This window comes from Emydura macquarii, unplaced genomic scaffold (genome assembly GCF_026122565.2).
Source record: "Emydura macquarii macquarii isolate MOO-44397 ecotype Brisbane River unplaced genomic scaffold, CSIRO-AGI_Emac_v2 contig_2897, whole genome shotgun sequence".
NCBI classification, from domain to species: domain Eukaryota; kingdom Metazoa; phylum Chordata; order Testudines; family Chelidae; genus Emydura; species Emydura macquarii.
The window spans coordinates 54,484,957-54,510,205 of NW_027133034.1; the positions used below are offsets into that span (position 1 = coordinate 54,484,957).

Below are 25,249 nucleotides of genomic sequence, written 5' to 3' on the forward strand. Positions count from 1 at the left end.
CACTTAGGAACTCCCCTATACATCATTCCATATAGATAAAGCGGTCCCTGAAATTCATCCCCTAGATGAGTTTCAGCTAATCTGTCAATCTCCCCATCTTTTTTCTGAAACCATTTGGCACGTACAGAAAAGAAACTGCATACACTCGATGTTCCAGGACTTTACTTTATTATGTCGACAGGATCAAACTGCTCAAACTGTTTCTTGTCTTTTTCTAGCTATGGCTGGGTATTCTAAAGGTCAGGTCATTTCATGATTTTCAAAATGGATAACCCAATGTACCACTTGGCCGATTGTACGTCTCCCATTGAATCAAGGCTCACTCCACCAGAGCTCAGGCAGCATCCTCGGCTTGTGTCAGAAATATACCAATATCATAAATGTGCAAAGCAGAGACTCCCCTTTGTCAAACACTATGTCGTGGACTTAGTTGCTATGTCAGATGCCAATTTTGGAAGAGCAGTACATCATTGTTTGATGCAGCTAGAATTTCTTATTCCCACAATCCTGAGGGGGGGTAATGGTTACTATACAGTAACTGTGGTTCTTTGAATGTTGTAGTCACTGTGGATCCTGTGATTTTCCCATCATCCCTGCTTTTTCAGAGTCCTCGGCTATCTCAGGCTTTGAATTGCAAAGAAACTGAAGGAAGGTCAAAGCTGCCCCACTCTTTATGACCTTGCACTGGAGGAGGAGGAGACACAAGGCACACGTGTGGCCACACTGGACAGTGCTTTTCAAAAGAATCTTACCTTGCACACCAGCACATATACAGTGGGCTCCACACTGACTACAATATTTTGGGAAAAAAAATAATTTACTGTAATGGAAGTAAGGGCTTTCACTGTAAATAGCAGATTGTTATTGATTTTACATAGCTATATTAAATGTTACTTGTCATGAAAATGTTCACTATATTGTAAAGTTATTTTACAATTATCAGAGTTAACTTTACAAGCCTCAAACGATGTCCCTGATGCTACAACTAGATCCATACAGGTAGAATTCAATGGGGTTCCTCACAGAAGTAGGTTCAACTGCAAAATTAGGGCCTATATCCATTCTGTTCACAATACCAATGATGGATAAATCCTGAGGCAGTTAAATTACTTTCTCCCATTTTTATATGTAGATTACGGTAACTATCTGCATAGTGCCTGAAGATAATAAAACTCTCAATGATTTTTGTTGTGACTCCTGCAATATGGAAGAATCTACCAGAAAGAATATATTTATTTGGCCTGTACCATGAACATAATTTTTGGTGAAGCTGTTGTATATAGACTATGATATATATTAGTGGCATGATCTTAGCCAATACTTAAGAAAAACAGTAAAGGAATACTGTCCAAGAAATATAGAAGGAGACAACACTTGTATTTCAATTACTCCTATGTTGAGCTATCTTTGCGTAAGAGTCTCCTTAGAAGACTATTGCCTGAGAAGAATTTAAAAGATTGTTTGTGTGTGTGTCTATATATATATATATATATATATATATTTAAAAGATTGTTTGTGTGTGTCTATATATATATATATATACACACACACACACACACACCTTTCTTGTTTTGACTCAATATTGATGGGATAATGCAGAATCTTATTAGTTCTTTGCTAGAATTGGTGAGACTGTACAAAAAGATTAACTGAATATATGTAAACTATTTGAAAGAAAATCCAATATTACTATTGGAATTTAATTCAAAGTGGCCAAAGCAAAAATCACCTTAAAACAAGGTGAATTGATCATGACTTTACATGTTCTAACATTTTAAAAGTCTAGTGTAGACAAGGCACTATATACTTCAACATGAGGTAACTGCTCAACTTTAAAATTTAGGCTCACCAGTAGGCTTTAACTCGATCAGTTTAGCACATATTAAAGGCAGAATGCCTTGACTGTATTGTATTTTTAAAACTAGTTACTCTGATTGATTCAGCTATATATTAGCATATACCATCAAACCTTTTATCTTAGGCTAGACAAGACCTGTGCCATTTCTGAGCAAAACAGATGCCCCAGATGAGGTTTTTAAGGGTGGGATGGATGGAAGAACAGAGGCTCAGGATTTACAGGCCTATAGGAGGGAAGAGTAGTACTGCAGCTCTGTAGCCTTCTCACTGTGGGATAATGTTAGCATGTACTCTTCCTCCCATGTAGTTTTCCATACAAAACTCTTATGCTGAGGAGTGAATTTCACTCTTCGTAAGTACATACAGTAGGCCTACAGTGACCTCTTTTTTGCTATTTAATACTTTTGTTTAAAGCTATAATCTGCAGGAACTCTATATATTGAAAGCTAAGATAAAGTATTAAGCATGTCCATTCTTTTTCCATCTTAAGATATAACTTGCTTCTTAATTCCAAAGATTTGACTGTTCACAAGTTATGACACTATAAAGAAGGCCACTGAAACTGATTTCAGTTAAGCACGGTAATATCAATGCTTCCTGCTGAATCAAATGTATATAGACCATTTGCATATTAATCATAGTTATTTATTTCAATAATGCAATATTTTGATTTATAATTACTTTCTGTATCCATTGCATTAGTGAGAGGATGTCAGCTTAGTCATTTTACCCTGGGGAATGAGAGGATTTGATAATCATTTTTACAAAACTTTAATTTTCTCTCCTAGGAAAGCAACAGATAAACAAACATGACTCAGTATGTGACTGTGGATGGACAGCTGTTCTCTCCTTTCTAGTAAGTAGTAATGACAGCCCACTAGAAAATTTATTACAGATTCTAAAGCAGATCACGAAGAATTTAGACTCCTTTTTTTTTTTTTTGGTGAATGTGTGTTAAGAATGTAATCCCTCTTAACTCTGCCTACACCCTGATAGAATAAAATTCACTCAGAACAAGAGGAGGACATTGACAGCCTTCTCCAGGAACTCGTTTCACACCTCCAAGTTTTTTTTTCTTCTTATCTCAGAGATTGCATAGCACATTTAAGCAATATTCTGCATTAATCTAACTTCTGCCATTTGGACCACATTAACACACCAAGACAGGTTTATGTACCTCACACGTCAGACCCTATCAAGAAACTTGGTAGTGGCAGCTTGATAAGGACACCATACCCTACTGAACTTGTTCTAAAAACAACAGCAGCAAACACATCTACTCACACTTTTTAATGACCTTGGTATCCCCTTATTTAGTTGTATTACCAACTACTTTACTGTATGTATGTGTAGTTTATATGTTTATACACCAAAAATGTTATATTGCCTGGCATTTCAGATATATTTTTGTTTTTTACACACTTTCATTATGTGCTAGAGAAATCTGTGTGATGTATGGTTATTTAAATATTCAGCTTCCTCTGGTGACTTAAAGGTTACTGCATGCTAGATGTAAAGTCTTTAATAACAAGACTCTGAGATTAAGCTTGCAACTTCTGTATCTCAATAAATAAACCTGCAATACTGACAAATAAGTAATGAAGATGAAGTTAAAGGAATGGTACTTGGTAATAACAGCTCTCATTCTGGAGTCTAAGCTGTTTTTAATAAACGTGATTTAAATTATTGTTCTTCTTTCCATATTAATTGCTATTTAAATTTGGATTCTAAAATGCTCTCAAGCTTGTGAAATAACATTTCCAAATTTGTAGATTATCATGTCTTTCCAAGTAATTTTTTGGATATGTTCCTTAAAATGAAGAAAATTTAACCACACCCTCAAATTAAATTTTGATTGAGTTTCAAGAGAGCTAGGAACGTTGTAAACTTTGTGCTGGATGTCTGGAATTTTTAAATCTATCTTCTGAGCTTTGTGATACAATGTAGCTGAAGAACCCAATTGCCTAACAAAACAAAAAAATAAATCATCTGTAAATGGATTTAATCCTATATTTAAAAAAAAATTATCTTTAAAAGCCTGTACAACTGGTGGGAATTCTTTTTTTCAATTCCTTAACCTTTTCATTTTGGCAAATATCTTTTCTTAACTGGCTTGAAAACAGTACCTTCTGATTACAATATTCTCAATATTTAATTACTACACATGGATTAAAATGTTGACCAAAACTAATGCAGAACTATTATATATTTAATAAAATTTCAAAATCATTAAAAGTTGGATTATGCACTGAGAACACTTGCTTATTTTACTGCACAATTCATAAACAAATAAGATAGCTGTATTTCAAACTTAGACAACAGGTTCTTGAAAGATTCCTTTTCATACTTGTTAAGTGATATTTTTAGGAATCACACTTATTAAAGGGCCAATGGTTTATTACAGACACTTTCCAAGTAAGCACTGGATAACTTTATGTTCATTTCATCTCCTTTCTTTTTTCTCCCGCATTATCTTTTGGCTTTGTTTCCTTCTCCTCTTATTTACAGGATTCCGAGGATCATAGATTTCAAAAGTGTCTTCATCCTGCATGCTTGCATCTTTCACTTTTCTGCTTCTGTCCTCAAATTGAAGAACATGTGACATCCTACAAAAACCCAAACAAACCATAATTCAAACTTGCTGAGTGAAAGATGTGACATTAGAAATTGTAATTACAATATCCCTGGCAAAACATACTGTTGTGAGATGGTCATAAAATGAGTTTATTGCTACTTTATACCACAGGGTAACCGTTTTTATGAAAACACTTAATATTAGAAATAAAAGCCCATCAGACAACCTTGATATTTTAAAGTTCAAGTTATTTTTTTTGTTTCTATTTCATGCACCTTCCTAGATGCATTAACTATTATCTTATCAGAAACTGGGAGTATGTTCCAAGTTTTCTTATTAGTTATTTTGGACCTTCCTTTAATGCCTATGGTCAGCATTATTGTAGGCCTATTTCTATTTTTGCATTGAAAATTCCTACAGTAAATTCAGGGAATGCGAATTTTCTAGAGAATCACAACCTTTAAGAGTAAAGAGGGAATGCATCAGTCCTACTGTTCCCCTTTAAACTGAACATGCTTTCTCATTCATAAATAGGCTTGGAAGGCTTAGATTTTTATTGGCAAATGTTGGTAAACAGATTTCACCATACAGACACAACCACAACAAAATATTTCCATTAATAATCAAAATGTACAGAGAGGCAAAGGCAGAAAAATGCTGCTTGAGAACGTAGAGTTTGATTTAAGTATGTTTACACTGTATATTATATGTGATGTTGACAGTTTGTGTTTTAATGGTTATAAACGTTAACCTTTTGCATGTCAACATCTACTGTCATTAAATAATTATTGTCTAGCACCCTCCTCTATAATTTCCCACAACCATGAAGACTTAAATGGATAAAATGCTTAAATAAAATGGATTTTTTCCATCAAAACTACAAACAATAAAAATTGAATTCTGTCAAGCCTTTTCTTAGATTAAAATCTAATGCTACTTTTCAAGTCAACTTTTTTTTCTACTGTTGACTGAAAAACTTGACCATACTGGTAGTTCTCCATTTAATAAAATTCCCAGTGGTCTGAAAATGTCAACGTTTTGGAGTCATAGGTATCTTGTTGATGTACTCAGTGGCAGGAAAGCCTGGAGTTGATTAACTCTGGCCTTATTAATAGGAAGATGTCAGAAAACATGAAATTTTAGGCTAGCCAAAAAACAAGGTTACTTACCAGTAATTAATGTTCTTCGAGATGTGTTTCTTATGTCCATTCCACTATAGGTGAATGCACGCCTCCGTGCACGGTTACTAGAACTTTTTTCCCCTTAACAGATCCCGTAGGGCGGCTCCGGCGCTGCCTGGAGCCCCGCACACATGCCGCGGTATATGAGGTGCTGCCAGCCCTACGCCCCCTCAGTCCCTTCTTTCTGCCAACTCCGGCAGCAGGGACAGGGAGGTGGGTTATGGAATGGACATGAGCAACACATCTCGAAGAACATCAGTTACTGGTAAATAACCTTGTTTTCTTCTTCGAGTGATTGCTCATGTCCATTCCACTATAGGTGACTAACAAGCAATACCTTTGGAGGTGGATAGCAGTTACCGGTGAGCTGCCCTCAGCACCACTCTGCCAAATTCCACGTCCTCTCTCGCCTGCTGGACGATGGCATAGTGGAACATGAAGGCATGCACCGATGACCAGGTGGCAGCTTTGCAGATGTCTGCAGGAGCTTGAGCTCTGGTTGAGTGCGCTGTGTTGGTTCCCGGAAGCGGCACCCTTGCCTGCTCATAGCAGAACTTGTTGCATGATGTAATCCATGAGGAGATGTGCTGGTTGGAGACAGGTGATCCTTTCATCCGGTCAGCCACTGCGACAAAGAGCTACGTCGATTTCTGGAATGGCTTTGTACGCTTGATGTAGAAGGCCAGGGGCTCATCTCAGGTCCAGCGAATGCCATCTTCTCTCCTCCTACGAACCGTGCAGTTTGGGAAAAAACATGGGGAGAAAAATATCTTGGTTACAGTGAAATTGGGAAACCACCTTGGGCAGGAAGGCTGTATGCAGCCTCAACTGCACCTTATCCTTATAGAATACTGTATAAGGGGGCTCTGAGGTCAAGGCCCTAATCTCGGAGAGCCTCCTAGCTGAGGTAGTGGCCACCAGGAAGGCTACCTTCCATGAAAGCATGAGCAGAGGGTATGAAGCCATAGGTTCAAAGGGGGGCCCTGTGAGTCTCGAGGGGACCAGGTTGAGATCCCAGGAAGGCACCGGGTCACGGATCTGCAGATAAAGCCTCTCCATCCCCTTGAGGAACCTGACTGACATGGGATGGGAGAACAGGGATCTTCCCTTTAGCGGCTGATGGAAGGCCGAAATGGCCATCGGGTGAACCTTCAACAAGGCCAACGTCAGACCCTGGAGCTTTAGCTGAAGCAGGTACTCCAGGATCGCCTGTGTAGGCGAGAGGCTCGACGGAATACCCCGGGACTCTGCCCAACAGGTAAACCGCCTCCACTTAGCCCGATACATGACCTGTGTGGAAGGCTTCCTGCTGCCAAGCAGGACTTGTTGGACCTGCATTGAGTAGGCTCTTTCTCCCTCCATCAACTATATAGCCTCCAGGCCATGAGGTGCAGGGAGTCCAGGTCCGGGTGCAACAGGCGACCATGGTCCTGGGAGAGAAAGTCATGCCGCCTCGGGAGCTCCATGGGTGGAGCGCTCGAAAGGTCCAGCAGTATGCTGAACCAGTACTGTCTCGGCCAGGACGGGGCGATGAATATAACGTCCACCTTGTCCCTCTTTATTTTCAGCTGGACCTTGGGCAGGAGCAGAATGGGTGGGAACGCGTACATGAGGGTCCCCGTCCAGTCGATAAGGAATGCGTTGGAAATTGACCCAGTCTCACGACCCCGGAGCGAGCAGAACCTCTGGCACTTCGTGTTCCAGGCCGATGTGAATAAGTCCTGTTGGGGAACACCCCACTTGTGGCAGATCGTAGTCACTATCTCCGGGTGCAACGACCAGTCGTGGCGGGGTAGAATCGACCTGCTGCGGCGATCTGCCTCGTCGTTCCTCATTCCAGGGAGGTGAGAGGCAGTCAAGTGGAAATCGTGCCTCACAGCAAAGTTCCACAGATGGATAGCTTCCTCGCAGAGGGCCGAGGAGCGCGCTCCCCCCTGCCATTTTATGTAAAACATGGCTGCGGTGTTGTCTGTCAGCACCTGCATCACTCTGCCTGTCAGAAATTGGAGGAACACCTTGCACGCTAGGCGAATGGCCCTCAGCTCTTTCACATTGATGTGCAGGCGCCTCTCCTCCCCTAATCAAAGCCCCTGAGTGCCTAGGTTGGCACTGATGTGGGCTCCCCATCCCATATCTGAGGCGTCGGAGATCAGGGTGACCGATGGGACAAGTTCCCTGAATAAAATGCCCTTCAACCCTGCCTTGGGAGTCCGCCACCAGTTTAGGGAGGCTAGGACAGGCGGGGGAACTGTGACCACCTGATCCAATGGGTGTCTGCTTGGCACAAAAATCGAGGCAAACCATGACTGAAGCAGTCTGAGCCTCAGGCGAGCTAGTCTCACTACATACGTGCAGGCCGCCATGTGGCCTAATAGCTGTAGGCAGTGCCTGGCTGTTGTCGTGGGACATTGGTACAGCTGGGAGATGATAGAGACCATCGCCTCGAAACGTGGTTGAGGCAGGAAGGCTCTGGCCAGGGAAGCATCCAGGGTGGCCCCAATGAATTCTAAACGTTGCACTAGAGTTAGTGTGGACTTCTGCTCGTTTATGAGCAGTCCCAGACTGCTGCACGTGGAGCAAGAGAGGGTCATGCTCTCCTGCACTTGGGACCTGTAAGCCATAGAACTGAGGGGTAGTTGGCTGGCAAGGAGAACAAGCATTGAGGTGGACATACAGGATGTGGAAAGTGAAGATAAGCTAGGCTGTGATCGAGAGATAGGCAAGGAGTCACTGGGAGACCTGATCAGCCAATCGTCCAGGTAAGGAAAAATTTGCACACCCTTTCGTCCAGGTGGGCAGCCACTACCACCATGCATTTGGTGAACACCCTTGGAGCCGAAGATAGGCCAAAGGGTAGGGCTGTAAATTGGTAGTGGGAGCCAGCCACCATGAAGTGAAGAAAACACCTGTGGCTGGGGAGGATAGATATATGAAAATATGCGTCCTTGAGATCGAGGGCAGCATACCAGTCTCCTGAATCCAGGGAAGGGATTATGGAGGCTAGGGAAACCATGCGAAACCTGAGTCGTTTGACATATTTGTTTAGACGATGCAGGTCTAATATGGGTCTCAGACCCCCCTTCGCCTTGGGGATGAGGAAGTATCTCGAATAAAACCCCTTCCCCCTTCTGTCTTGAGGGATCATTTCCACCGCTCCTATGTTGAGGAGGGTGTCCACTTCATGCAAGAAGAGTTGCTCGCGAGCGGGGTCCCTGAAGAGGGACGTAGGGGGAGGGTTGATGGTGGGGGTAGATGAAAACTGCAGGGCATAGCTCCCTGAAACTATCCCAAGGACCCAGCGGTCCGAAGTGATCTTTGCCCTTTTGGGATAGAAAGGCCTTAACCTTTTTAGGAAGGGGTGGGGCAGATCCAGGAGAGTAGTCAGGGCACCACCCTCGGGCGCACCATCAAAACTGTCTTCTCCAGTTGCCTGACCCCCTCAGGGGCCCTGCTGGGGGGCTGAGGACAAGATGGGGGGCTGATTCCTTCTTCTAAACCCCCTATTCCTGTCCCTATTTCTATAAGGTTGAAAGGGCCTAGATGGAGGCCTTGGCTGCTGCTGCGCCTGGGGCTGTGACTGACGCTTGGAAGCCTGGGGCGTGTACAGGCCCAGGGAGTGAAGCGTGGCCCTGGAGTCCTTCAGACCGTGCAGCTTCGCATTGGTCTGGTCAGAGAATAGGGCCAACCCATCTAAGGGGAGGTCCTGAATCAATTGCTGCACCTCCTGGGACAGGCCCGAGGATTGCAGCCATGAGCACCTTCTCATGGAGATGGCGGAGGCTATGGCCCTACCCGCCCAGGCAGCAGCATCACTGGACAGCTGGAGCGCTGCCCTAGCTCCTTCCTCCATGATGGTGGTAAAGTCTGCAGCGTGGTCCTGAGGTAGGGCCTCAGTGAACCACCTGAGGGAGTCTCACAAGTTGAAATTATATCTACCGAGGAGGGCCTGATGATTGGCAATCCTGAACTGCAGGCTTGCCGTGGAATAAACCTTTCTCCCAAACAAATACAGCTTTTTGTTGTCTTTGTTCTTGGGAGTAGACCCTGGCTCACCTTGCCTGTCCCGCTGGTTGGCCGCGTCTACCACTAGGGTTCCCGGGCGGGGTGAGTGAACAGATACTCAAACCCTTTTGGCCAAGACATAATACTTTTTCTTGGCTATCTTTGACGTAGGGGCGACTGAGGAAGGGGTTTGCCACAGGGCGTTTATGATTTTGAGGACCCTTTCGTGGACTGGTGGGTCCACTCTCGCTGGGGCAGCGCTGCCAGCACATTAAAGAGGCTATCATTGGCCTCTTCCAACTCCTTAACCTCCAGCCCCAAGTTGGCAGCCACCTTCTTGAGCAACTTCTGGTGCACCCTGAAATCCTCCAGTGGCACCATGTGGTCCCAGGAGACTGCCGAGGCGTGTCCTACAGGTGCTCCCCCTCCTGACGAATGGTTGCACCCGTTGAGGGTCTCTCCATGGGGTTCGACTCCTTGTCTGAGAAGTGGTGTCTATGGGCCTTCTCCTCTGCCGGAGGCATGGATTGTACCCCCGATGACAGGATGGCTGGGGCCCCGGCCCCATCTGGATACCCCATGGGCCCAGTAAAGCCATTGTTGCAGCCATTGACCCTGGTGCCAACCCGGAACTGACTGCGCCACAGGCTGATGCTTTGTGGGGGTGTCGGCTCTCCTGACGACTGTCCCCCCTGGGAAACCCCGAGCCACTAGGCTGGCAGTGCCGTGCACGTCCTCGGTCCCGGGTGCCCTTCCGTGCAGGGGACCGCCCTCTTGACACCTCCAACCTAGAGGATGATGAGGACCACCTCCGTCGCCGAGAGCGGTGCCGATGACTGGAGGCGCGCTCCAAAGAGATAGAGGTACCGGAGCGTCGTCTTGGTACCAATGGCTTCCGGTGCCACTTGGCTTTTGGTGACCAAGACTGGCACCGCTCCATACTCCATGGTGCCGAGCCGGACTCTGGCGACTGGGTTCCGTGTCATGGACTGCATGGTGCCAGGTCCTCCCATGGCGACCAGGTTTTGTGCTGCCTCGGTGCGGGCGAACTCCTCGGGGCCGGTGTTGACGGTGTTGGCAGAGGCATTCTCCCACTTCCAGGAGTCGGGGGAGGCTCCCTGAGCAAAGATGCAGGCACCGGAGAAAGAGTCTCAATGGGCCGAGTTCGGTGCATCTCTGTACTCGACCCTTCCCATACTGACAGTGCAGGGGAGTATCTGCGCTCCGCACACACCTTCTTCCTCCTTGGTGCCGGCGATGTTTGTCGGTGCCAAGTCGAGGCCGGTGCCGGCAGTACACTCAGTAAGTTTGATGCAAATTAAATTAGTACAGATTATTGATCATGTAGACATAATGCTGCTGCACACAACTTTGACAGCCCTCCAACTGCTATACCACACTTCTTTGCGAGTGTCTGTGACCAACCTGTCTGTTTACTTGTGTGTACTCCACTGATCCGGATAATAGCTGTGTGTTGTCTTTTGTACAGTCAAGAATAAAACTTGAAATACATTACAAATTTTGCTAGCAATTAACGCCACCCCCCCCCCCCCCCCCCCACACACACACACACACACACACACACACACACAGATTTAAATTGAAAAAAGTTTACAATTCAAATACAGTGCATGGTGGATGGGCGGTGGTTCCTATTCTTAGAAGAGTGAACATCTTGCCTTTGCCTCTTCTTGTCCTCAGTGATCACATGATGGTGTTGTCACTGGCTTGTGCTAGGGCAGGGAATGACCCCGGGGAGCACAGCTGCAGGCATACAAAGGGAACATCTATTGGTGTTCCCAATACCCTGTATTATCCAGAGGATTGGGGGAGGGGAAACAATCACTGGGCAAGAGAGATGGGGGAGAAAGAAAGGAATTAGTAGATGGATAAGTGCCCCCATTGCATGGCATGGCATGGCATGGCATTGGTTTGAAAAGAGCCCATGGTCAGGGCCTCAACTTATGACAGAAGCCAAAAGATTAGCTAGACCAGTTGCCATTTTGTAAACATGTTACTTACATGTTGTTACTTACATACGTGTTACTTACATGCCGAGGTCCCCTTGACAGGATCTGCAGGCTCTTTTTCCTGTGTCCGAAGATGGGATTCCGCTGGCTTCCTGCATGGTTACTCTGTGGGTCACAAGCTCTGAAAAAATCCTGGCTTTTCGGGGAGATCTCTTCACTATCCTCTTCATCATATCTTTCTTCGACTTGAGTCTCTGTAAGGCCACTGGGCTCTATTGTGTCACATGAGCTAAAAATGCTTATCCACATCCTCAAAAAATGGACAGGTCAGATGGCCAGTGATTGATTTTCTTCTGTCATCCCTGCTGTCTTTGTATAGTTTCCTTAGCTGTTTGGTTTTTATACAGCACTGAGAGGCGTCCTGGTAGTGACCCTTTTCGGCCACATGGCTAGAGTCAGAACCCCTCTTCCTCCTCGTTCTTCTGAACTGTGTAGCTTCTCTTTTTCTGAATAAGACTGTTTTACAGTTAGTTGTATATAGTTCTTCATTTGCAGTTAATAGTTAGTTGTTAGTCCTGCTACTTTGCCCTGGGTTGAGCATCCCATCCACTGCAGGGGACTATGCCCCAGCCAGTTGGTTTTAAAAACTGTGTTTCATGCCCGTGCTCCTCAGTGAGTGACGAGCACCAACGCTGCCTCTACTGCCTTGGTGAAGCCCACATCATTGTCGCTGTTCCATCTGCAGCTCCTTTCCACCGCAGACCCTTGAGGCTTGAGAACTTCAACTCCATAAGCGCATCATGGAGGAGACAATGTTCCTGTGTGCGCACTCGAGCGTGGCATTGACGGATCCACTGGAGTGCCCAGCCTCACCGTTAGTGAGCACTTCTCCGACCAGAAAGGCACCAGCACCACCGATGAAGCCCCAACATGCTCAAAAGAAGCACAGGCATGGGCACAAGGACAGCTCCCCGAGAAGGACCACCCCTAAACACAGCATTGCCTCCCCAAGCTGCAGCAGGCCGAGTGAGAAGTTGCATGTTGATCTGGCTGCTCCATCTCCCAAGAAGTCCAAGACAGCGCACAAGAGTAAGCACTGCCGAGACCAACTGGCATTGTCTTCAGCCACTGCCTTCGTCCCCGGCTCCATCTACACCGCTGGGTCTGTCCAGCTTCTCACACCTTGTTTCATGCATGCCTGGCCAATTATCTCCCCTTACACCTACAACCAAATTGCTTCTAGCCTATGGTGGCCCCCCGTTGCATTCTAGATCGCTAGGGATCATGCAACCTCCATCCCCTGGGGACGAACAGTTGCTCCTTTGTCAACGTCCTGCTCTGTTTATGCTTGTGCCATCAGCCCCACAGATGGGGACCTCATTGCAGGGCCTCTTCACACCACCGGCTTCGCCCGCTCTGATGGAACCGCCTTTCCCAAACCAGACCCTCCCTTTTTTGCTGGCATGCTCTATCATAGCCACGGAGCACTGCTGCCTCATCATTGCTGGCCTTTGCCCATTTACACGTCTCCTCCCTTGATCTATAAAGAACCCTGGCATACCACCATGCCTTCGGCACCATCAGCACTGCCAAGCGCAATTGGGGCCTCTTTATTCCCAGATGAGGTGTCATCCCGGCTTCTCTTTCACCACTGGACGACCAGGGCCAATACCAGAACTGCCTCCATTGCATGGAAGGGGCCCTCCTGGCTGAAGATGTGCAGGACCCCCAGGATGAGTTTCTGGGCATTCTTCAACCAGTTGGGCCCTCACACACCGCCCTCCCCCTCCACAGTGCACTTCTTCAGCCAACTCAGGCTGTCTGGCATGCCCCGGCATCCTGTATCCTGACATCCAAGTGGACAGAACGGCATTACTTTGTCCCTCCTAAGGACATGAACTTCCTGATGATGCTCCCACCACTGAATTTTCTCATGGTCCAAGTGACAACAGCAGCACTTTAAGACCACCCTCCAGATCGAGCAGCCAAGAAGCTTGACCTGATCGAGCGCAAAGTTTATTCATCGGCAGGTCTACAATTACGTATTGCCAGTTATCAAGCTACACTGGCAAAGTATGACTTCCTGTCATACTCTAACTTGGTCGTGTTTCAGGTGAGGACAAGCAAGCAGAATTTAAGTCCCTCATTGACAAGGGTAAGCTAGTAGTCAAGGTGTCCCTTCAAGCTGTGGCTGACACAACAAACATGGCATCCCGCTCCTTGGCATTGGGTTGCTCCTTTCACAACAACCACAAGTGGGAACTCCACAACTCCACTTTTCGCTCCATCTTTCATCATTGGGGCACGCCGCTCTGATCTTTTCACCACTGCGACCAACCACAACCTTCCCCTCTTCTGTTCCAGGGACGCACTTGGGGGCAAGGCTCCCAAAGGAATGCACTTATCCTCCTTGGACACCAGGACTCCACTATGCCTTCCCAGCCATACCGCTTCTCCTGCAAGTTCTGCGCAAAGTGAGATGGGATTGAACAGTCCTCCTCCTCATAGCCCCCTTTTAGCCTCACCAATACTGTTGCAGGACGAATTCCTGCATATGACCCCCCCTCGCACCTCTCCCCATCCATTTGGGCTAACAGTCAACCCACGACCTGACCTTATTAGGGCGTAACCATGGAATCGGCTGCACCTTTGGCTCCCACGTCATATATGAGGAATGTAACTGACCATGGGAGACGAAACTCCCCAGCAACCAGGAAAACTGCAAGTGTCCCCCAGCCAATCCAGTGCTGGCACAAAGCCCATATCATATTTCTTGACCAATCAGTTAACCCTTCATGTCCCATTTAGTCCATAAAGAGGGGTCTTTTCCAAGCCTCCGCCAAGAGCCTCATCGCAACCAGCCTGATCATCTGGTCCCAGACTCTCCCGCTCCCGTGTTCCCCCCCCCCCCGAGCGCGAAACGTCTTTTTGCCGGCCGAATCGAATCGAATAATGCTGTGGATATTAGCCTGTATGGTGAGGAGTTAACTATCAGTCTGTATTTTACAGCTACGTTGTCTGTTTAACTGCCCGTTTGAGTCTTGCAGTTAACTGTCTGTGTGAAATCTCTGTGTCTGTGTAAAAGCATTCTGTCTTGTAGTTAACTGTCCTCTGTGCCTTGTAGTTAACCGTCTGTGTGACCCCCCTTCTGTGCCCTGTAATTAACTAATTGTCTGTGTAGCATAGTGGTAAGTCTCCCTGTCTGCTACGTAGAAGACCAGGGTTTGATTCCCAGGCAGGGAACCACTGTCTGTTTAATATTAGTTTAGGTTTTTATAGTTAGTTGTCTGTCTAATACTTTCTTATATCAATTTATGTTTTGTGCTTAATTGTTTTTATATCCTTTTATATTAGTCTATATTTTATAGTTAATTGTTTGTTTAGATGAGTATAACTAGTTAAAAATCTATATTACTCCGGTTTTATAATAAAACTCATTTATTCCCTAACTGACTTATTATTGACTCTGGGGGATCACTAACCTGTCGGAACAAATACTAGTTCACTGACCCCCTCCACCTCTCCACTTAACCTCAGATCCACCTCCTCTGCCTCACAAATCTTCTCACACAGGCACAGTCAGATCCAATACCTCAGCCCGGACCCTCTTCACCTCACGGCTGGTATGTGGATGGGGCTGTGAGTAGACAATTTGCGCTCCACACCAGTGCGTAACGTCTTCCCACAGAACAGGTGCCCATCTACCAGAGAGTGGTACCAAGCCAAATGGAGACACTTCACTCCATGTGCGTCCTGCCACCACCACCACCTTCACTCCATTTCCATATCCACCGTCCTCAATTACCTTTTTCACCTTCAGCTTTTGGGCCTTGCCCATTCCTCCATTTGAGTCCACCTGGCAGTGCTCAGTGTCTTTCTCCCACTTATGGATGGTTTCTCTGCCTTTAGCCATCCAAACACTGCTCGATTCCTTCATGGTCTCCGCCACATCTTCCCCTCGGTCCAAAAACCCATCCCTCCTTGGAACCAGAAAGAGAGGAAACATGGGACAAAGGGAGGGGGACCATAGGATTTTTGGAGTTTGACACTTAAGTCCCCGAATTCCACTGACTTCCATTTTACATCCTGAAATGTTCAACAGAAAAATTCCCAGAATGCAGAGGCCAGCAGTGATGCAAAGAACCATGGAATTTCCACCCGAAATGCCAATGCAAACTAAAAGAGGGCACAGCTGTCCAGTTTGTACACTCTTCATGCGACTTACATATTGCACACTGCTGCAGGGCAAACTTGCCCGTCCCCCGTTTGGGGTGGGTCTGAGTTGCTTAGCTCTGCAGCTATGTATCTTAACTCTCTTAGCCTAAGGGGGTGCAACTTAACGGCTAAAGTCAATGTGGCTGTTCTCTCTCTCGGAACTGTATGACCTAATGGCCAGAGTCAATATGTTGGCCCTGTTACACAGGGTAGGACCGTCTAGTAGCCAGAATCAGTAGGATGGCTGTGGTTCACAAGGCTGCAAGGCCTAAGGGGCAGAGTCAATAAAGTGGCCCTTCCTATCAGAGCAGTGTAGCCTAATGGCTGGAGTCAATAAAGTCACCCACCTCTGTGGTATAATGTGGCCTATTGGCATGTTGGGGAAGTGAAGTATCACCTATGGGTGTGTGGTGCCTGGGTATGGGGGCTCGGGCCCTCCCTGTTTCTCTAAGCCCCAGCCCAGGGCCCTGGCAGTGGGATGGGTACTTGCCACCGAATCAGTGGGGATCCTCCCGAAACACATTGATCGGTTCCCTGATTCTCCCACCGCAGCAATGTTTATGTCCCCTGGGCTACTTCCTACCCTGTCTTCTGTGGCGCTGCTCCATGATTCCCAGGGGCCTCAGCCAGGGAAGCTCCTGGCAGCTTGGTTCCTTCTCAGGGTTTGTCTGACAGCCTGGAATCTGCCTGGGGCTCTTCATGCCTTAGCTCTGGGTTCGGAGCCTGTCGCAGCTCCCGGGAGAAAGCTGGCAGTCCGCATGTTCCCCCTTCAGCAGCCAGCCATAACTGAGCTGCTTTGCTCCTTCTTATACCCAGTCTGCAGCTGGAGCATGCCCAGCAGGGTTGAGGGAGCTGGCCTTCTCAGCCCACAGGGTAGAGTTAATCCTCAGAGAACCAGTATGGGGCAAATGTGCCCTGTCACATATACCTACTAGTGTGCATCACTTCAGTGCAAACTAAATTGCCATGTAGACATGCTCTAAGTGTTTACAGGATTGTGTAATAAGACTCAGAGGGGTAGCCATGTTAGACTGTATACAGCAAAAACAACAAGAGTCCTGTAGCACTGTAAGCCGGTGGCACAGTCCGGCCAGAGCGTTGAGGCCCTTCCTCGGGCTCAGGCTCCGAGGAAGGCCACAGCGCCTTGCTCTAGGGGAATAAACAGTGCCGGTTACAAGTCTTTAGCCCCGGCTCCCAGTGGGGCGGGCTTCCTTCCCAGTCTGTAGCCTTCCGGCCCTCCCATAGGGCAGGGCTGATATGGGGTCTGTAGCCCTGGATTTCCAACAGGCGGGAGGGCCAAGCAGTCTATAGCCCCCAGCCTTCCCACAGGTGGGGGAGGCAAGCAGTCTATAGCCCCTGGCCCTCAGGCAGGGCGGGGCAGGCAAAATAGTCTGGAGCCCGCAGCCTTGCAGGGGAAGGGAGGAGGGGGATGCAGGCCCACCTGACTCCACTGCATCCCAGCCCAGTCCAGGGCCCTATCAGTGGCAAAGCTATTTGCCACTGAGTCAGCGGGGATCCAACCATAACACGCTGACAGGGGTTAGCCCCTGCCTCAGCCAGTTGCTAGTCAGCTGTCCCTGGGCCACTTCCTCCCACCCTGTCCCCGGGTACCTGCAGGTAGTTGTCTTCCTCTGGGATGCTGGGGTATTCGGCGAGCAGCAGACCCACAAGTCCCTCCTCTGTGTCATCAGCGGAGGGCAGCTCCTCCAGGTCGCAGGGGTTCCTCCGGTCCACAGGGTTCAGTCAATTCCAGGAGGTCCCCGGCATCAGGTAGCTCTTCCAGGTCAGGGCTGACCTCGGGGTATTTCCCACCCAGGAGTCTCGGGTGGTTTGTCCCAGCTACTAGGGCCTGGTGGCCCTACCCAATCACTAGGGCTTGGCGGCCCTATCCAGTCACTCAGACCCGGCAAGCCAGGCAGGCTTCGGAGGCTCCGGTCGGTGGGTGGTTGCTCCAGACAACTGCAGGGCCTGGGTCAGGCCTAGACCGCAGCCTCTGAGAAGACATGTCTGCCTGCGGTGGCAGCTTCTCCCTGACAGAGCTGCTAGGCCAGCCATTTATACTGGCCCTTCCTTCAGGTGTTCATACACTTCACGGGGGATTGGAGATTTCTAGCTAACTGTGTCCTTTTGGCTGGGCATGCATCCTACACATGCAAATGGAGACACCGAGGCTATATAGGAGTGTGTTCCAGTTGTTCCCTAGGGGATGACTGGTTTGAAAAGGAACTGAGGGTGGTTCACCTACAAAGGGGAAAGAGGGTGGGTAGAGGAGCCCCCACGGGGACACACATCTTGAAGAACTACAGTTACTGCACAGGGTGAGTAACCATTTCTTCTTCAAGTAGTGTCCCTATAGGTGCTCCATTTCAGGTGGATAGCAACTTGAAAGTCTGCCTTGAACCAGTCCCTTAAGTAAAGTGAGGAGATTATAGAAGATGGTCATCTTGAGACACATTAAAGGTTTCCAGAATTGCTGAGCAACCCCACCTTGTGTAATAGGCAAGTAAAGGCATTTTCCTATAATTTTACTGCTAATATTTTTCTCATTGTTTTTGCAAAACAGAGAACATATGTTACACTGTTACCAACAAAACCACATTTACAAAACAGTTACCCCCTGCATGTGCACTTCTCTCTCTTCTATGTCTTATACATTTCTGTTGCTTGCAGAACTCCACCCTCAGTTTGCAGCATGTACTCCCGTGAAGAACTCAGCTGCAAATAGTGAGAGGAACATGTTCTGCCCTCTTTCATTCTGAGGGCCTTAAAAATTTGTGCACAAAAACGTTTGCATGTCAAAATTCAGCCATTGCATATCTATTGAAGCTGAAAGCAAATATTAATTTTACCAAAAAGTAGGTGCATATACAAAACATAGACTGGCTAACAATGTGGCTCTTGCTTCTGGTATTAAGAAGCACTGAATAAGCAAGGCACAGCTTTTCACATTCAAATTTCTCATTCTAATATAGGTCTGAGAGTTATCAAACTCCCACTAATAGACATATACACACCTAGAACATGTACAAAAACTACAAATCACTTACATACTTAGATCAAATGAGTTCATCATAATGAATTATATTACAATAAATACCAAAGACACAAATATTCTAAAGCAACATCACTATATTTTATATGGATTGTCAGTTCATTGGGTCAGTGATGTTAAAAGAGAAGACAACTGGGGTTTATGATGTTCAGATCACTTTTTAAGTATGCTTTTGGATGTAACTGCAAGGATTTCCAAATAATTCGTTAGGTACAATCTAAGACGGACCTTCATTTTCTTCTACTGTTTATGTTCCTTCAGTCCATCACTGATCACAAGCAAAATGCTACTTTTTTTTCAGAGTGATATTTGGGTGTTTCCCCTTTCTTTAAATTATGCCATTTATAATATAAAACTTTATTGAAAATGTGTGAAATCAGTGTATTCAAGAAGTACAAGCATGAATAACAGAGAGTTGCAACACTTTCTTCCCGTCACCCTCATAACAAATAGCCAGTAGATAGAATTGTAGCTCATATGAACAGACAGACAAAACAGATGAGTAAGTCCACAGATCAAAGGAAAAGAGGTTTCTCCCCCTAGGAAAAAAATGTTAGCTGTTCTGGAAGAATGAACTCACTGGCACACTTTTCACTTCCAGCAGAGTAACGGGTGGCACAAGAAGAGGAGAAACAGAACAGACAAAAAAAGAAAAATAAATTGAGGAAGAAAGGTAAAGAATGGAAAAAAGATCATAAGAATGAGTAAAAAAATAAAGAAACTAAAAGGAAGCTGACCAAAATGCAAATAATGGTAAATAAAATGGAAGAAAAAAGCCAAAGAAAAAGATAAAAAGAATAAAAACTGAAAACAAGCAAAGAATTCGAATCAAGGAAAGAGAATAAGATGAAACAAAGGACTGAGACACAAAAACAAACAAAATACAAATCAGAATGGCAAAAGAAATGTGAAAAACCAGCAAGCTTTTAAAGGAGGAAATGTTATATAAATTGTAAAACAAAACTAAGCCTGCAGCCCCTCCTCTCTAAGCTGATGTACCACAGCTAAGAACAAGTCTCTTACAACTGCTCTTGCTGCCGGTATACACTAGTGTTCCACTATTGCTAGTACCAGTGGAGCTGATCTGATGCTACAGCAACAGTGGAAGAACTGTACACAAATCTGAGTGTAGGCACAGCCCTAGTTTACTGGGATAGTCAAAATGCCCCCTGTAACTACCACTATTGTGCTTTGCAACAGAAGACTCTAGCGAAGTTCCATCACCGTTTCTCATTTGTCATATCTTAACATTATCTAGCTATCCATTTAGGTTTGGGTATTATGCCATTCACTCGTGTGTGTGTGTGTGTGAGTGAGAGAGAGAATAAGAATGAGTAACAAAAACAAAGAGACTAAAAGGAAGCTGACCAAAATGCAAATAATGGTAAATAAAATGGAAGAAAAAAGCCAAAGAAAAGGATAAAAAGAATGAAAATTGTTATTTATACCCACCCACCCACCCACCCCACAAACAACCTGCTCCCTAAAATAATTACACTATTTTTCCTAAAAGCAGTGAAGAGAGAGACTGTTATTGCTAATCTTTGTTTTTAAGTACTTTGGAGGGGCTTAGATACTACAGTACTAACGGGGGCTGTATAAGTATCTAGACAAATAGATGCTCCAAACTTGAACACTGCTTCAGTGTGATCTCATTAGTTTTTACCCCACCAAGTGGCTCACATAAACAATGTCCCCATGCAGCTACCTAGGACTTGCTGCTCTGTCCATCCATCCACCATACAAAGCTATGAAAGCCTCTACCCTAATAGCACATTCCGTCACTACAGAGGCTCTACGGTCTCTCACTAAATCACATTTCCTTACATCATGGACATATTTTACCAGTCATCATCTTGTCATTTCCATAAGTTTTGCAATTCACTGTCACTAATTATCTACTGTCACATAATTCAATTGGTGACTTAACTGATCACTGCCAACTGATTTTACTGTATCTGTCTTGTTACACTGTCCTTAGTTTCACCTTTGCCCATTGCTGTGTTCCTTTCTCCCATTTTACTCATTTCCCCCCCACTATCAGACTACCTCTGCTCTCCTCCAAGTACTTGTGCTGTCACAGAACCTTCCATCTCCCTCACTTCAGCTTCACTAAATTGACAACTTCCTTTAAAAAGCATGAATTAAGGTTCTTTTGCTCAGAAAGAGCAGAATTCTAATTGCCAGTCACTACATAAAGAAGTTAAAAATATTAATCCTGGTAAGTACCACATGTCCTGGATTGGTTAGAAAAACATTTCCAACACCTCTGGAATAGTGTGCTTTTCTAAATATTGAATTAATGCTAAGACAGAATGAAAACTGAAGATAATACTGAGAAAATCATCATAAGATACATTGAAAAAGAATTTAAAACCAAAATCATTGTATTTTTAGTTCTCTATATATAATGATTAACTTGTGGAACTGGCTTTATTATTCCACATCCCAAGACAATACTGCATAATTTCACCTCTTTTAAACAAACATAGCTCGTTCACAAATTGATCTTAATTTAGTAGATGGCGCTAGCATATATTTTTCTGATTTAGACTGACCCCAGAGGATCATTATAAAACTGAATCACAGCAATCACCTTCAATTGTCATTACAATTTCAGTCTAGATAAAGGTGCAATTTAAACACTTTTGGAGGACACTACTTCTGCAAAACCTAAAGAGCTTAGCGCATATTAAGAAAAGCAAATTGGGTATACTTACTTAAAAGGGAATAGACTTTGACACAGTACAAAAATGGCGATAAGCGGAAACCTAATTAGTAGAACTAAAAGGCTGCACAGTGTCTAAAATGCAAACAGCAAAAACTATTACTGAATAAAAAATAATTCAAAAATAAAAATCCTGGTCTATTATTAAGGCCCAGGCATGGAATAAAAATCTCTGCAATTTATAAATAAGGAAAACTGAAAATTTACTTAATAAACTTATATCCATATTAAAGTCAGACAGTAGATGTCTCATACCATTGATTAGCACATTGGAAGGAAATACTGTATATTACAACCACTAGAGGAAAATCAGATCAGCTAACTCTCTTCAGAATATTTAGCATATAGTGTCAGAAGAATGACTAATTGTATCTATTTGGCCCAGTTACTCAACAGCTCTTGTTAGTACTTCCTTTAGAGTCAGAAAAGGCTTTTGACTAGGCTAAATGAACATTCTTCTTGAAGTGCAGAACAGATATTATCTATCATTTGTATAAATAACCCGATTAAAGCTGCAGGCATCACTTGGGCTTGCTGGTTGAAGTAGTTTATTTTACTACAATGGTAGTAAATGGTAATGGTAGTTACTGGTGACTCCATTACCAGAATGGATGCTGGAGGAAACAACAACACTCACACCACCAATCTATGGGTCCTCCAAAATATCAAGGAAGAACCCTGAAAAATAATTTTTTGTGTGTTTTCTACTGGCCTGGGCCTGCCGTACAAGATGTACACACCTTTTTCAACAAGTACTTTTACAGGGATTCTTACCATGATAGTCAACTTAGATATTTTCATCAAATGACATGAATTCTCAGTTTTCACCACAGAAGAATTTCTTGCAAAATTAAAATTGAGAATTTGGAACAACGTTATGTAATCTCCAGGTTAAAACTGCAAATATTTCATTGCTCACAAACAATAAGCTGATGGAAAAAATAAGCTTTTCTTTGTAAGAACTAATGCATTAGAGCTTGTTGCCTCATTTTTAAAAAAAACGTTACTCAACATGATCATTAAGTACTATTTTTCTCTTAAAATAAGATTAAAGTTGTGAGTAATCAATCTACTGGGATTTATTCATATAAACCCCATTAGGTCCAAAAGACATGGGAAAAATGTGACTACTCTGTTTTTTTTATGACCTCAGAATCACCAACATGTAAAACAATGATTTAGGCTCTCTACACTATGGAGACTATAGCCACAGAGATATGTCAGCATAACTCCGTAGGGAAGGTAGAAGGGATTTTTCCATTGCTTTAGTAACACCACCTCCCTGAGAAAAGTTAGCTAAACTGAAGTGTTCTTTTATCAACTTTGCTGTGTGCGCACTGGGATGAGGTCAGCATTGCTATGCCAGTCAAGGATGTAGTTTTTTCAGAGCTCTGACTGATGTAACTATGTCAATCTAACTTTTAAGTGTAGACCAAGCCTTATACTCTCAATCAAGGAATGCTCATTATGCAAATTAAATTATCTGATTCGTATGTTCTATTTTACCAGTAATAATTCACACCTACAACATATTTACTACATTTCCCTATCCTCCTTCACAAAAGTATATTAAGTAGTTTGATGAAAGAAGAGGGATGTTTTATACAGACAGCAAGTGCTAATGGAATAGATAGATATGGAATACTCTAATGTAAATTCCAGACTTTGTCCCAGTGTACCAAAGTAGAGAAAATTTACACAGCATTTACTATAAGAACATGTGAACTGCCATATCAGAATAGATTAGTGATGCATCTAGTCTAGTATCCTGTCTCCAGCAACAGCCTGTACAGTACCTGATACTTCACATGGCAGTAAATCCTCTCCCCAAACAAACCCAGCCAATTGTGCAATACTATATCATGTGGGGCACAGGATGAGGAAGAGGGGAGGGTTTCCTTGGAACAAAATCACATTCCAGTCAAACTACATACTGTTCTAGTTTCCATAACCTAACATGCAAAATTTTGTTTAGCACCCTCTTCCCCCTATTCTGTATATAGCTAAAGGCATATTGCCTACATATGTTACAGGGCCAGATAATGTTGGGAGCGTATGTAGGCAAAAAATGGTATACAAAACCTGGAATACTTAAATTGGACTGTTAGACACTGAAAATATATTATTTCTTCACCTTTCACTAGTTTAGCAATAAATAAACCATAAGATTTTGAGGCTGTAAATGCAATGCCAGACATCCCTTGAGTAAAGCACGGGTCATCTCTGAATGTGTTAAGTGAAGAAGGAGCCAAATCCAAGCACGGATGCCTGGCCCAAATAAACTTAGACATGGAGAAATAAAAACTCTATATCTCTGGCATGGACAACTGCTAGAAGCATTAGCAATAAGTAATATAACTTTGGCAGAAAAACAATTTTGATCAAATAAAATCTCCCAAACATTCAACAGTGGGAGAATAATTAAATGATCAAGATTTCATTCATATGCTGGCAGTGTGGAGTAGGTGTGGGGCGAGGATGAGGAAAGAAAAAGATTTACTGTTTATTTTTTTTATCAGCTTAGTGGCAATACAGAGTCCCAAACAAACTTTTTTTTTTTTTTTTTTTTTTGCCAAACAGAATAGAAATCCCCCTCTTTCAAATGTGTTTTTAATACAGATCTCTGACATTAATTTATTCTTTAAAGAGGCCTGTAGCAATCAAAGAAATAGTTTGATAATTCCTTTTTTAAAGGTAGCTTGGTAAATCAATGGCTTTAACAAGAGAGATCCAATATGGGGCCTGATTTTCCAGTCTAACCAATGTACATTGGCTCAAGTCTGGAGAAGAGGGGAACAAATGTGACTTTAATCCACTTTTGTGCTCAATGGCATAAATTAGAGCAGTGTTTTCTCTTTCATTCCCCAGGCTAGAGTAGGCATGTCAAAGCAGCCTGGCTTTTGGTTTTCAGGAACTGACTGCTCAGACCACACTTACTAGTTTGAGCCTCAAAGGCAAGATAGGCAGGGGAACATCTAATTTGAGAACCCTGCTAGGGCTTAGGTGTGAGTTAGGTGCTGAGATGCTGGCCCTGTTCAGCTCTAATAGGAGAGAGAATGCCAAGAGACAGACCTAGCAATTTGAAGAGTTGGTTTCAAAGCTGTTTCTGAATCAAGTGGACAGCGCTGAAGATATCTTGAAATCTGTGCTAAGCCAGGTAAATCTTTGTGATAACACAGCCTGTAACTGGACATGATCTGCTGAGATCATGAATTGTGACTTTTCTAGGTTTATCCTCAGTCTTAGAGATTGAAAGAACTTTCATGTGTTGCACAGAACAGAATGGAGCTTTTCTGGCAACTTTCCTTTTATAAGCAATATGGAAAGATGTGGATACCTGGACTTCTTAGGTGAGTTGCTGCCACTGTAACACATTTGTTAAATACTTGTAAAGTAGATAAAAATGAAAATTGGACTAACTGAAATTTCCTCCTGTTAAACAGAAGAATTGTCAGGATTACTGTCTACAAGGAGTTGGGCTCTAGGCATGGAATTGGACTCAGAACCTGTGATGGAGTATGAAAAGACTGAATTAATTGGGCAGCACCAGATAATTTGATAATCACACCAAGATGTACTTCTGCACCACAGAATGTGGTTCCTTTTACAGCGGCTTTCCATTAAAGTGCAGTAGATCTCTTAGCACCAACAGACTCATGGTTCCAGTCT

General features: G+C 44.4%; 1 protein-coding gene across 3 annotated transcripts in view; it reads right to left on the reverse strand.

The window, feature by feature from the left end:
• Positions 1 to 1,658: 1,658 nt before the first annotated feature.
• The window catches only part of CWC27 (CWC27 spliceosome associated cyclophilin), a 183,999-nt gene continuing 160,408 nt past the window's right edge, over positions 1,659 to 25,249 (reverse strand). For 2 of the 3 annotated variants that reach the window (XM_067569143.1, XM_067569145.1), the window contains one exon: positions 1,659 to 4,463. In XM_067569143.1, the coding sequence (XP_067425244.1) occupies positions 4,301 to 4,463 (163 nt within the window). In that variant the 3' untranslated portion in view covers positions 1,659 to 4,300. The remainder of the gene's footprint in view (positions 4,464 to 25,249) is intronic. The other variant, XM_067569144.1, reaches the window with a different exon arrangement.